Below are 13,520 nucleotides of genomic sequence, written 5' to 3'. Positions count from 1 at the left end.
TTTTTTTGGCATTAAGGACTCTTCCTAAATCGAAGTACTCATACGAAGTAAGTTTTTTTTTCTTCACTTTATATCAATTACTGAATTATTGAAACATTTAATTATTGATCAGCTTCTAATTACTCGAACGAAATATGTGCAGACGAACATACAGTTTTTAGCATGGAGTTAAAGGGTCCCATTTAGTGACCATTTACAACAACACACGTGGGTGGCCGAGAGCGACGGAACTGTGCACTGGTGTTCGCAGTGTCGTCTTGCAGAAGTAATTCTGAAGCATTCAATGCAATGAAGACTACTTTGCGGGTGATTTTATTCGTAGGTTTTATCTACTTTGTGACTAGTAATGCAGAGGAGAATGATCGTGAAGACCCACACCGAGATCCATCGAAATGTGAAGGTAAACGGAAGAGTTTGATTTCAAGACAACCCGGAAGTACCAGTGAAATGTCAACACTATCGAAGTTCACATGTATACATACATATTGTACTAGTACTTGATCTCATTTTCACGTCAGAATATACAAAATAGCAATAACATACATATCACAGAAAGAAAACTTTACAGGAACAGCCGTCATGGCATGACGACCCTGTGGATTGAATTGAAAATGATGTGTTTTGTAGGGAAGTGGTAATAGAATGACATCGGCATACATGGTACTTCCTCTTTTTCACGTTGCCCTTTCTCTTTGATTTATTTATGTTTGCTTTTTCAGTATTGTTTTAAGACTAACATTCGTAGGTAGTGCGATGTTGATATTCTACACAATTTTTTATTTAGTGCAAGATTTTGAAGTAAAAGGTGGAACAGGCTTCTAGATTATCTAATGACGTTATTCCCAAGCATTGCTTCCTAGTTTTGATTCTATTGTATAGTATTTTGTTACTGACTCTAACCTTTCAATGACTTAGTTCACATATGAATAACTCAGTTATAGATCCATGTTCATCTTACTAGAATATCAACATCGCACTACCTACGAATGTTAGTATCAAAACTAGGAAGCAATGCTTGGGAATAACGTCATTAGATAATCTAGAAGCCTGTTCCACCTTTTACTTCAAAATCTTTCTTTTTCAATGATAAAATATTTCAAAATAAGCCGTGTAATCCTGTTCACACATTTCTTGGCAACATTTTTATGAACATTGTTACTTTAATATAATATCTACCATAGTTTCTAATTTCTCTGCTATTTACAGCCTTAGGAAATTTGCTCCACAGTATAGTTTCAAAAGACGTGCTGTCATTTTTAAAACATCATATCTATGATTTGTGAATGATCCATATTTGCACTAAATAAAAAATTGTGTAGTTTTATATTTACTTTAATGTCAGATGATGACTTTTAAATCACATGATTTAATACTTCATTGCTCAAACCGTTTGAAATATAACCTAACTAGTCTTATTTGTATTACAGTTTGTAAAATATTTACCATTGAATTGCAAAACCAGTTTGATAAAACCAAGAGATCCAAACAAAAGATTGATATCGGTCATCAACTAGATGCCAAAGGCGACAGGACAAAAAGTGTGGCATATCGTACATCGTAAGTATGAATCACATAACATTTATTGTTATTAGACTTTAACTTCCTTGTGTGTTTTTCTGTGTAATAGGTATATACTATAATATAGGTAAAATTCTGATACTAGGCTGTTTTAAACAACCGCTGTTGTTGTTGTTGTTGTTGTTTTTGAGGGGGGGGGGGAGTTACTCAGATAAACAGAGATGTACTGCTCAGGTTCTAAACATCTAACCTTTTCTAAAGATGCTTTATTTGGTAAAAGAGGGACCAAAATCTGAGGCATTCAGAAGTGCTGCAGACCATTGTTAGGCCATATACAGGCCATTAGCCAGGAACATGGTCAGCTACCTTCCTCTATAAATACCTTGTTAGATGCTTGGTCTGGATGTCATCAAAAGCCACTGGATGGAGTGCCATTCATTCAACCAGTCGATACCATAACTAAACATTTCACATGTTGGTAAGATTTAAAAGAGAGTTGAGTGAAATTAGGGTTTTATGAAGACTCCAAGAACAGAGAAAGTATGCAGTATAAATTGTCCTATTTTGTTTGAATAGTCAGCATATCATGTGGGAACAATCATTGTACTCTGTCTCTTTGCCTTCTTTGGTTACCTTAAGTCTGTTGTGTATCTTTGAGTATTGTATTAAAGTATATATTTCCCGGCCCTACAAAATAGATTTCTGATCAACAATTTTTGTTCTATTCAGAGAACTGAGGTTTATTGAAGCAACTGAAAATATATGTAAAGAAGTTGAAAAATATACTTTGCATGCAGAAAGGCGTGGAAGTAGAAGGTAAGATGTAAACAAAATGTTTGTTTAATTTATATTCAGTAGTACATGTAAATGAGTGTAAAAATGACTAATTATATTCAATATCTTGATTTCAAGGAATTTAATGTTGACTGTTTATTTATTCGTAAGGAATAAATGATCGGTCAAAAGGCAAACCCCAAAAAGCCTGTAGATAAAATTTAAATGAAAGTACTCTAATTCTAAATGTTCTCTCTCATACAGGTTTGCTAAAGGAATGAGTGAAACCTTTAAAACACTGCATGGATTAGTGGATAAAGGTGTTAAGGTAGAATTAGGAATTCCGTATGAAATGTGGGATCAGCCGTCAGCTGAAATTACAGTCATGAAAAAATATGTATGTATGCAGACTTTACAACCAGTGACAGGCTAACATTTACAAGCAAAACTTGTTACAAATAGAGAAAGTAAACAAATGCATTGGAGTAATAACACTTGGCACAGCATCTTGGAACTGGGGATATTTGTATTATATTTCATTATTGGATAAGAACAGTTTTATGGTCTCTTTATATAATTAGATGAATATCAAATTTCTCCTGCATGTCATGTACATGTAAAGAGCCTATAAAACTGTTCTTATCAAGCCATACGTGTCTCTGTACTTCCAACATGTCAATCCAATTCAGTATCTTTTATTTCCTGTTTGTGACAAGTTCCACTTGTAAATGCTTGCCTGTCACAGGTGTACCATGTTGTTAAACCACCTTATACTATGAAATAATGATTTCAAAGTCCAACTTTGATGATGATATTATGTCAAGTTATGTTACCTATAACATGATGTATGTCATGTTATGTTACTATAATATGATGTCAAGTTATGTTACTATAACATGATGTATGTCTTGTCAAGTTATGTTACCTATAATATGATGTATGTCATGTCATGTTCCCTACAATATGATGTATGTCATGTTACCTACAATATGATGTATGTAATGTCAAGTTATGTTACCTATAATATGATGTATATCATTTCGTTATGTTACCTATAATATGATGTATGTCATGTCAAGTTATGTTACCTATAACATTATGTACATGTGTATGTCATGTCATGTTACCTACAATATGATGTATGTCATGTCAAGTTATGTTCCCTACAATATGATGTATGTAATGTCAAGTTATGTTCCCTATAATACGATGTCAAGTTATGTTACCTACAATATGATGTATGTCATGTCAAGTTATGTTACCTACAATATGATGTATGTAATGTCAAGTTATGTTCCGTATAATACGATGTCAAGTTATGTTTCCTACAATATGATGTATGTAATGTCAAGTTATGTTCCCTATAATACGATGTCAAGTTATGTTTCCTACAATATGATGTATGTATTAAATGTAAAGTTATGTTCCCTATAATATGATGTATGTAATGTCAAGTTATGTTGCCTATAATATGATGTTATTATAATTATCTCTGTCAACTCAGCAGGTAAGAAATATCATAGTATGTACTGATTGATAGTGATGTGAAAAATTTACATTGTGCTTTATTTTTTTGTCACTTTATACAAGTGTGAGCAATTACTAGAGAATCATGAGGATGACCTAGAAGAATGGTACTATAACTTTCAAGATGATACACCACTAATCAAATATCTATGTGAAGACAGAGCACTTGCCAAAGATGAAATTGGTAAGAACGTCAATCAATCTCAATTTATCAAACACAAATACACATTGGTATATGATTACATAAATTAAATGAATAATGTCAAAAAATGGAAATTACAGGTAACATGCAGCTGAGACATATTCACATTACTCTCATGAATGTGCAAGATGATGTTCCAGTGGATAACATGGTAACAGAGAACTGGGGAAGCTGGAAAAAAGTTATTACGATCACTATACCTTGTACCATAAATATGTTGATGGAAAACCCTGGTAATAGATGGCGAAATCTGTTAGTCAGATCTATATAATTTGTACTTTAATTTTGGTTGAGAACCCCAGTAACAGAGAAGAAGATTTGGTAAAACTTGCATAGATTTCATATTGTGTACCATAATGTTGATGGAAAACCCTGGCAAGAAATGGGAATATCTGGTTAAACTAACTTAGATTGCCCTGTCTTGTACGATAACTTTGATGGGAACTACACTTTGAAATTGGGACAGATTTAAAATTTGAATATAATCACCTTTAATTAGTGACAAGGGTATGTTTGTTCTCTCTCTGCGCTTCTTACTGAATAGACCCAGATTCATTTGTCTTTGAAAAAATGACCATATATATATTTTTGGGTATAAGTGAAAGAAACTCACCATAAGACTTTATAAATTTGTTATATATAAATGAGGAAAGAAAAGTGACACATGTAGGAATCAAACCCACGTCCCCTTAAACACTAGTCAGAGTGCTCTAACCAGCTGAGCTAACGAGTCAACTGGTAGATTCCGTGAATCGTTCCAAGATGTCTTTCTATCCTCGAAGACATCTTGGAACAATTCACGGAATCTACCAGTTGACACGTTAGCTCAGCTGGTTAGAGCACTCTGACTAGTGTTTAAGGGGACGTGGGTTTGATTCCTACATGTGTCACTTTTCTTTCCTCATATATATATAACATATTCATATATATATATTTGAACAGATCACTTGATTTATTTGTTATAGGATGCCTTGCTGAGGAGTGGACAGGGATGGAGAGAGTTGACGGAAATCAGCCTAGTACAGATGAAGACGGGAAAAAGAAAGAAAAAAAGAAATCCAAGAAAAAGAAAAAGAAGCAACAAAAAGGAGACAATGAAACTGAACAAGATACAAAAATACCAAAACATATGCATAACGATCTATGATACTATTTCTATGTTGAGTTTGGCTCACTGTTTTGTTATATTTGTTATCCTTTCTGCTCACAACTCAACTAAGTTTTTAATCATATAGAATATTGTTTGCGCAATAGAAAAGATTTATTTGTACACTAAAGAACATGTTGTGAAGAATGTACCAATTAACAATAATGTTGAACAGTTTGTAGATTATCTGCTTGGTGTCAAGTGTTTTTCCTAAGTTACAAAGTTATTTTGTGTTATGTTATGTAAACGGCTGAACAAATTTGAGAATGGATGGTTTCCTCCTCTAGTATGGCTTTGATAGAGTGAATATGAGTTAGTGTACTGTAGATGTACCATATGGGTGACCTTAGTTAGTGTTATGTTTCTCACCACAACACTTTAAAAATGATTGGTCAGTTAGGTAGTTAGTTGGTTGGTTGAAAATAAAAATAAAGTATTACAAAATGTAAGTGTATGCATACATGTTGGTGATACTTTCAATTCATAATTGTACTTTAATGAATGACTTGGAAATAATAATTAAAGTCAGAAGGAAACTTTGAGCCATTTCAGCAATAAACAACAATTTGCATTCAGGTATGCAAATGATATGCAAATGTAGGTCACCATCTTACAATCACTGACCCTAGTTTTTCTAATCCTGACATAGAAGACATTAATTTTTTTCATTATTTTGCCAGACAGGGTTGGTTGGATCATGGGATAAATGGACATAACTTAGGTCACCCTAATGGAAGTCATATTGAACATGTGTATTGCTTAGATGGCGGGCATACTGTTGTATAGGAGGAATGATTTTGTACTTACTGCTTAGATAGTGGGCATATGTAGACAAGATTTTGTGGTCTATAGATACTGAGGCCTTTTACATGTAGTAATTATTTGTATGTACCGACATTGGTAGATTTCTTTGACTGGTGTGCATTTCTGCATCCACATTTACCAGTCAATAAATGCAGAAGAAACTTGTAATATGATTTGTGATCTTTCTCAGTGGATTGTTATAAAACATGTGTGTATGATATATATATATATATATATATATGAATGAATGATCAGATGTGCTGTGTAGCCATTGGCAGTGTTGTATTGTTGACGTAACTTTTTAAATATTCTTTGTTATTTTCAAATAGGTGTGCACTCAAGAATCTATGTATATGTAATAGACCTGTTGCCGGTTCCAAGATGCATTGCGCGTCTCTCCATACAATGCCATGTGTTGTGTATGCTGAGGGGTCTGTATGCGCTACTCATTGGATGGTTGTCACCTGACCGTACCCTGGGTTCACCTGTAAAATCACTGTCTGTCATTGATGCTGTTTAGTCTTTGATCTATAAAATCACTCACAATTAAAGTAGTCAACCGTCTTTCCATCATTTCCTGATGAAAATGTTATTTCAAACGTAATAAAGACAACACAAGACTAAATCACATCTAACAAAATAAGCGACGTCCTTCCATGCAGTGCATCTTGGAACTGGAAAATCAACTATAGAGCTATTAAACCTTGTTTTGATTTACTCTTGAAATGCCAACGTGGCTGACCTATAGTCTAGTTCCTATACAGTATCGTTACGATTTATTCCTTCACTCACTGTGGTTAGAAACCACAGTTGGCATCCAGACTAGCTGACCTAGTGGTAGGGTTCACATGACAGGGATTCTTGAATGTTATTACTGTTACACTGCAGATGGATATTTTATATATGTATGTAAGAATTTGATGCATTCGACATTTTGATTTGTACTGTTATCTATGATTTGTACTGTATTGTAGTTTAATTGCTTTACTGTCATGTGAACAAACATACATTTTGTACTTTAACTTGTTTATTGTAAAAAAAAATTGTGATACTTTGACATCCTTCTATTGATAGGAGACAGTTAAGAGATTTTTACCAGATTGCATCAATGACATCCTTCTAGGAATACAACATTTCTAAAGGCATAGAACAATGAATAAACCAGAATTTATAAGTGTCAAATCTTCTTCAGGTTGCTTGGGTTTGCAAAACCATTGGAATACACTTTGTTTGTTGTATAAAATCGTGTTTTCATGTCACTTAGTTTAATGCTGGCAGGAAACTATACAGGGATAATCTAGACATCAAATCTAGATATCAACCCTGGCTTAAATGTTCAAGCATTTTCCCAAGACTTCTTTCAGCAAAGTCCAATGGTGTTTTGTCATCCTGTGAACAAGAAGAAAAAAATACATCAAATTACACGGACAAAGTAATTTGATCAGAAAAATTTGAAACATTCAAGGATTCATTCATTGACATTTCATGTATCCTACACCCTGAAGACAAAATGATTTCCTTACCCTGTTCATAGTGTGTAAACTGGCACCTGCTTCTACTAACAACTTGGCTTCCTCTGTTCTGTTTTCTTCACATGCTAAGTGTCTGGGTAAAAGAACAAAAAAACTCTCATTCAATAATAAATAGATGCCTGATGACGTCTACTTTCATTACGAAATGTGTGGAAAAAATGACAAATAGATAACATCGCAGTAACAGCATTTTATAATGCTTTGAAGTAGGATGAGGGGAAAAACATAGTATACAAAAAATAAGTTGGGTGTAGAGACTGAAAAACATTCACCAGTAATACATATTCTGCAAAATAGACTGACAAGCTATCATGCATATTTGTACCAAAGAGGATAAACATCTAGATATTATACTCACTTTAATAATTTGGAAGATATTGTACTTTAACATGAGCTTGCATTTTTCAGTCTATTTGTTTTGTTATAATTTATTCAACTACTTATCATAATAAGTACATACATGGTTGTTACATCGTACAAATTTGTTCAGTGTTACTGTTTTCTACTCACAATGGTGTATTTCCTTCTACATTTTGGGCTTCTACAGCAGCATGATGTTCCAATAAAAGTTCCACTATCTTTAAATTGCCTTTTGATGCAGCTCTGTGAAGTGGTGTGGCACTCAATTGGTCACATCTGTTAGGGTCAGCACCACGATCTAATAACGTCTCAACCACCTGGTGTAACAATAAATGAATCTATGAATCAGTCATTCCATCCATCCATCCATCCATCCATCCATCCATCCACCCATTCATCTATTCAGCCATCCATCCATCCACCCATCCATCAATCAACCAATCAATCACATGGATTAAATGATAAGGAAGTTTCAAGTTGTCATATTGCCAAGGGCACGCATTGCAAGCACTGGTTAGATTAAAATGAGGTTCATCGTACTGCTGATGCAAACAAACAATCAACCAACAAAGCATGAGCAGATATACAATGCTATTACACAGATGTCACACCAAGTTATGTGTAATATACTACATAGAATTGCTTGGTTATGATACATCTTTGTAAATGTATATGTAGAGGCTTGTTTCTGACATGTGTCAATGGTAAATGTAGGTATGTACAAAAAAAATGTATAATCAAAGACAGTTGAAATGTCATATGTACCCAGTCTCTACAATCAGAAGTAAATGAGTACAAAACAGCTTATAACTGTACTATTAAACTCGCTGTCCTTTTACTCAATGTCATCTCAAAAACTAATTCATTCTTTCAATGATTCTTTTGACATAAATTAAATTGGAAGAAAAGCAATACAGTGTAAATAAAGTAACCACGGGTGTAGATGAGTTTTAGATCGGGGTACGTGGAATTTATAAAAAAGCAACACAGAAATATACTATTTAAGAGAATTACTTGAAGTAATTAGTAAAATGTTGGTACATAAGTCAAGGAAGTACAGCTATTGGATCTTATATACATTCCCGAATAAGCATAAGTATATCTTTACATGACTTGTGTGTCCAATTAACACTCAAAAGAACAGCAGCATAGCAGACACTTACCTCTATTCTATTCCTGGAGGCTGCGTACAGCAATGGGGTTTGTCCAGTTTGGTTTGTTGCATTAACTTTGGCACCTTTACCTATGAGAGCAACCACTATATTATGATGACCAGCAGATGCTGCTATGAGAAGGGGTCTCCAGTCTGACTAAAATGTCAAAAACAAGATATGCTTTGTCAAATAACAGACATCAAAACAGGTATGGTAAATGTTGATATATATATATATATATAACTCGGTGAGTATCAATCTGCTAAGACAGTGCTCTATACCGCAGTGGCAGAGCGTAATAGTTTTGGTAGTACTGGAACTCTTTCTTGGTTGTAACTCGGAGTTTCACACATGGTGCGATCATCAGACAACTCAATATATATATATATATATATATATATATATATATATATATATATATATATATATATATATATATATATATATATATATATATATATTTATATATATATATCAATAGGCCATTCCAGACTGCAAACAGGAAATAGAGAATACAGCGCCCTCGCTGAAATAGCGGGTATCATCACCTCATTCTACTAAGCTTTGTCCCTTTGTATTCTGTATTAGTGTAAATCAGGAATATTTTTCGTATTGTTCAGACATTGGGGAAAGCAGCAGTGCTCTATGATTAACTGAGTAAACCTATACCTTGTACACCCCCAAGGTACATACACAGGAAGAAGAGCACTACCATGGCAAATTTTGGAAAGGCTTATAGAAAATGACGGTATGCTTAATCTGGATCAATGGTTTGGTGCTTGCAAGTCATACTACACAACACTGAAAACACATTCCATTTTATAACCCTTCAGTCCTAATACACTATGCATTGTATGTATAATAACAAACAATTTACCCATTTATTAATGTTTTGCAATGTATTGAGTTACAAACAAGGACTTGGCATGTGTTGTTTCACGTTGAAATGACCACCCAATCCTCATCCATATGCCCACTTCAAATCTTTTTTTTTACATCATTGTAAAACCTGACAACTTTTTTGCAGCAACTGAAGTACAGCATTCCCTCAAGATGATGTGACGGAAAAGAATCCCTGATGATGTATTTTAGAGGAATAATGAATTTATACACACCAAAGGTTTGCACTTCAGAAAAATTGTCTGATGATATAATCATTGCAATGTTCATCATATTTTTCACTAAAAACATGATAAAAGTCGTGAATGTCACTTTCTACAGTCACCGACATTTTGACTCAAAAGCGAGGCTGGAGGCTCTTGTGGCGGCCAGAAGTAAACTTTATTATGTGGAGGTCTACGGATGCTAGGATGGAAATCGTCAATTACGGTTCTCAGCTATATCAATGGGAGCAAAGAAGAGAGAGAAAAAGTACAAAACCTAGGAAGGACTTTCTGTGGCAATTGAAACCTCAAAAAGGCATTGAATTACGAATGGTGAAATTTATAGTTGTACTGCTTATAGTAAACTTGGGTGAAAAACTCATAAATGTTCTTAATCAAATATATCACTATTTATATTATACTTACGTCATCTCCTTCATCTACTGGTACCCCTAGATTCAAAAGATATTCCACTATATCATAGTGGCCTCCAGATGCTGCCCAATGTAAGGGCATACGATTTGACTGTAAACAAATGGAAACAAATGATGAACTTCTTCAGCAAACCCAGTATTAGTTCTTCTATTTGTCCTTTTCAAATACAGTAGAGATCATTTGGTAAAATCTACTGAGTTGGCCTGAAAGTGTTGGTAAGGCCAACAAAAAAAAAGGTTGTTTCTGGTCAGGACTTTCTGTCTAAAGTTGTGCAACGACATGTTTTTTTTGTTTTTGTTTTTGTTTTATTCTCAACAAACCTGTCACTCAATCTACTATACATGGCAGTTACTGTTCTTTTTATTTAGTACTTTAGAGTATATATGTAAGCAGGGCAGATGTCGTTTGCTTTTTCACAATTGGCTCTGCAGTAGTCTTCACTGAAATAGGGAGGGTTATTTTTGTATTTTCCCCACAGATCTGCAGACTGCATGGGCTGGACATGTACAAATGAAAAAAAAAGACCAAAGCACGCTGACCAGAAAAAATTCTTTCTTTTTTCTTTATTTTCCCTTCTATCTTATCTCTTTGTTACTGCAGGTAAAGGCCCGGTACATGTAATTTAATACTAAAAATACAGCATTTTTTTTTATAACTGATGTCACTACTTTCAACTGATTTACACTGATTTACTTATTGAAGTGATCAAATCTGAAATGTGTGATTGATAATTGTTTACATACGGACATCAATCCAGCTATATCAATCTTTGATCAATCCGTCAATCAATCAATCTTTATTTAGTCTAGAATTCTAAACTGGTACAGTATTACATTTTAAAATCTTCATTACTAATACCCAGTCTAGTTCAGTTCCCAACGAAAGTTGTCAAGTGTGTTTGGTTAGTGAAGAACGAATGGCGCATGTCAAGTAATCATCACAAATTGACAGGCTGTCGTCACCAATAGACTTCGACCTTTCTCATGTTTGTAGAATGACTCCTCCCCCTGTCTGTTTAAACTAAAATCACGTGGGGACGCCAGGACATCATGATGTTTATATGAACACTGCACTGCAGGTAGCACAGAAATCTGTGCGATCGTTGGGAACTGAGCTAGACTGGTATTAGTAATGAATACTGTACCAGTTTAGAATTCTAGACTAATCTTTATTATGCTACATACACTACCACCAGAGAGTGTGGTTGTATGGTGAAATATATGCAGGTAAAAGTCAGCTTATCAGAACTTGTTATACATGTAATTATATTTAAACATGTACATATAATAATATATGCAAATCATTTCAACTATAAACAAGACCCATGTGCGTACATTCGAAACTGCCTACTCATCGACATGATGGCCACCATATCACACCAAGCAATGAGCAAATGCTGTTAATTTTTGACACAACACATTGCAAAATAACCTGTACTATCCTACCACATCCTTCTTGGTTGCAAGATTTTTGTCTGCTCCTATCTTCCGCTTTAAAAGTTCGAACTGTCCGTCGTACGCCAGTTTGCATATCTCCACTTCCGACATCTTGAACAACGGTGAAATTGTACTCAGATTCAGATTCAGATTCAGATGCTCAGAATCAGATTTAGAATAGGAATCGGGTAGACTGTCATAGGTCGTCCGGCCCAAATACATTAGACGAATATTTGATTTACTTCATTTTACAAGGGAGTCCAATGGACGCAAAAGGACTGGATAAAACATAGATAAAATAGCTACCCCTTCTGTTTACTCTGTGGATTAATATTCATTGTTCAATGAATACATTAATGCGCAAAACTTGAATGAACAAAGCGGGTAATTTTGATTGTTTGATTTTAAAGCCACCGATTCGATTACAGAAAAATTGTGTATTTTAATATTGATTTGTGCAATTAAAAATAGAAAAAAAACTTGGACGGAAAAGGTAACGGATTCTAACAATCCGTTACCTTTTCCGTCCACGTGTTTAAGCTTATGTAAATGTGGAATGTTAAATTAAACATGAAGAAATGGGATTTTAACAAATATTTGACTGCAAATGGATATTTGAAATTCAAATATACACCATTTTACGTCATTCTTAACACGTTATTTCTCTGTGAAAACTGAAAGACGACAGTACAATGTCTGTTCACCGATTTTAGCGGACCCATTTCCGTCCATCGATCTCCTTTGTAAGTGAATGCGATCAAATTGATAATTTTGTATGTTTTGCGCCCTCTATAAATGAATGTGGGAGAGATATTCACAAATGATTTTCAAACTTTCTGGTTTTTGGTGTATTTTAATGTTGATTTGCGCAATTAAAAATAGAAACAACACTTGGACGAAAAAGGTAACGGATTATTTTATCCGATCCTTTTGTGTCCATTGGACTTCCTTGGAAAATGTAGTATATCAGTTATTTGTTTAATTTATTTGGGCGTGGCAGATGTAGGAGAGAGATAATCATCTACTACAGGAGGAGGATATACATCCTTCTTCTAACCATATGAAATTACTATACTAGTATTATATGTAAGCGCGATATGTACTATTTAATATGAAAGTCAGACATTTTTATTTTCCCACTGGACTAGTTTTATCTTTATTTCGTGGGGTCAAAACCCCGGCTCTTTGCAATACCTGTGCATGCTGAAAAGTATACCCTTTCTCATACATTATGAGCACAAAAAACCACACTCCTTTCCTGAGGACAATCCCGGTATGTTGTCTATGGGAGTTAACCCCCCCCCCCCCAGGCATGAAACAACTCCTGAACGACTGTAATTTGTCAAAATCGTCTACTATGATAGGAGGATACACCTTCTCCTAACCATATGACATTACTATATATGCAAGCGCCATAGTGTACTATCTAATATGAAAGTCAGACATTCAGTATTTGGAAAAGAAAATTCAAAACCCATTGGGTTCCAACTTGCCTACCAGGCCGCTCAATGATTCACCCATTCCCCTC

General features: G+C 34.4%; 2 protein-coding genes and 1 non-coding gene across 3 annotated transcripts; 2 read left to right on the top strand and 1 right to left on the bottom strand.

The window, feature by feature from the left end:
* The first annotated feature begins 212 nt into the window (after window positions 1–212).
* LOC144435252 (protein canopy 4-like) lies at window positions 213–8,050 on the top strand. The gene is made up of 6 exons (XM_078123840.1): window positions 213–400; window positions 1,428–1,557; window positions 2,248–2,334; window positions 2,557–2,689; window positions 3,883–4,003; window positions 4,987–8,050. The coding sequence occupies exons 1-6, from the start codon at window positions 289–291 to the stop codon at window positions 5,166–5,168; spliced, it is 765 nt and encodes a 254-aa protein (XP_077979966.1). The 5' UTR covers window positions 213–288; the 3' UTR covers window positions 5,169–8,050.
* Window positions 4,837–4,911, top strand: Trnat-agu (transfer RNA threonine (anticodon AGU)). Its single transcript has one exon. It is a non-coding gene; the product is annotated as a tRNA-Thr (tRNA).
* Window positions 6,810–12,105, bottom strand: LOC144435253 (uncharacterized). The gene is made up of 6 exons (XM_078123841.1): window positions 12,002–12,105; window positions 10,548–10,646; window positions 9,028–9,174; window positions 8,015–8,181; window positions 7,496–7,577; window positions 6,810–7,361 (listed from the first exon to the last, which is right to left on the bottom strand). The coding sequence occupies exons 1-6, from the start codon at window positions 12,101–12,103 to the stop codon at window positions 7,290–7,292; spliced, it is 669 nt and encodes a 222-aa protein (XP_077979967.1). The 5' UTR covers window positions 12,104–12,105; the 3' UTR covers window positions 6,810–7,289.
* Window positions 12,106–13,520: the final 1,415 nt, after the last annotated feature.

The sequence above is a fragment of the Glandiceps talaboti genome, chromosome 5, assembly GCF_964340395.1.
Source record: "Glandiceps talaboti chromosome 5, keGlaTala1.1, whole genome shotgun sequence".
NCBI classification, from domain to species: Eukaryota; Metazoa; Hemichordata; class Enteropneusta; family Spengelidae; genus Glandiceps; species Glandiceps talaboti.
The sequence above is the reverse complement of the archived record's forward strand: the minus strand, read 5'-3'. Positions and strand labels throughout refer to the sequence as shown.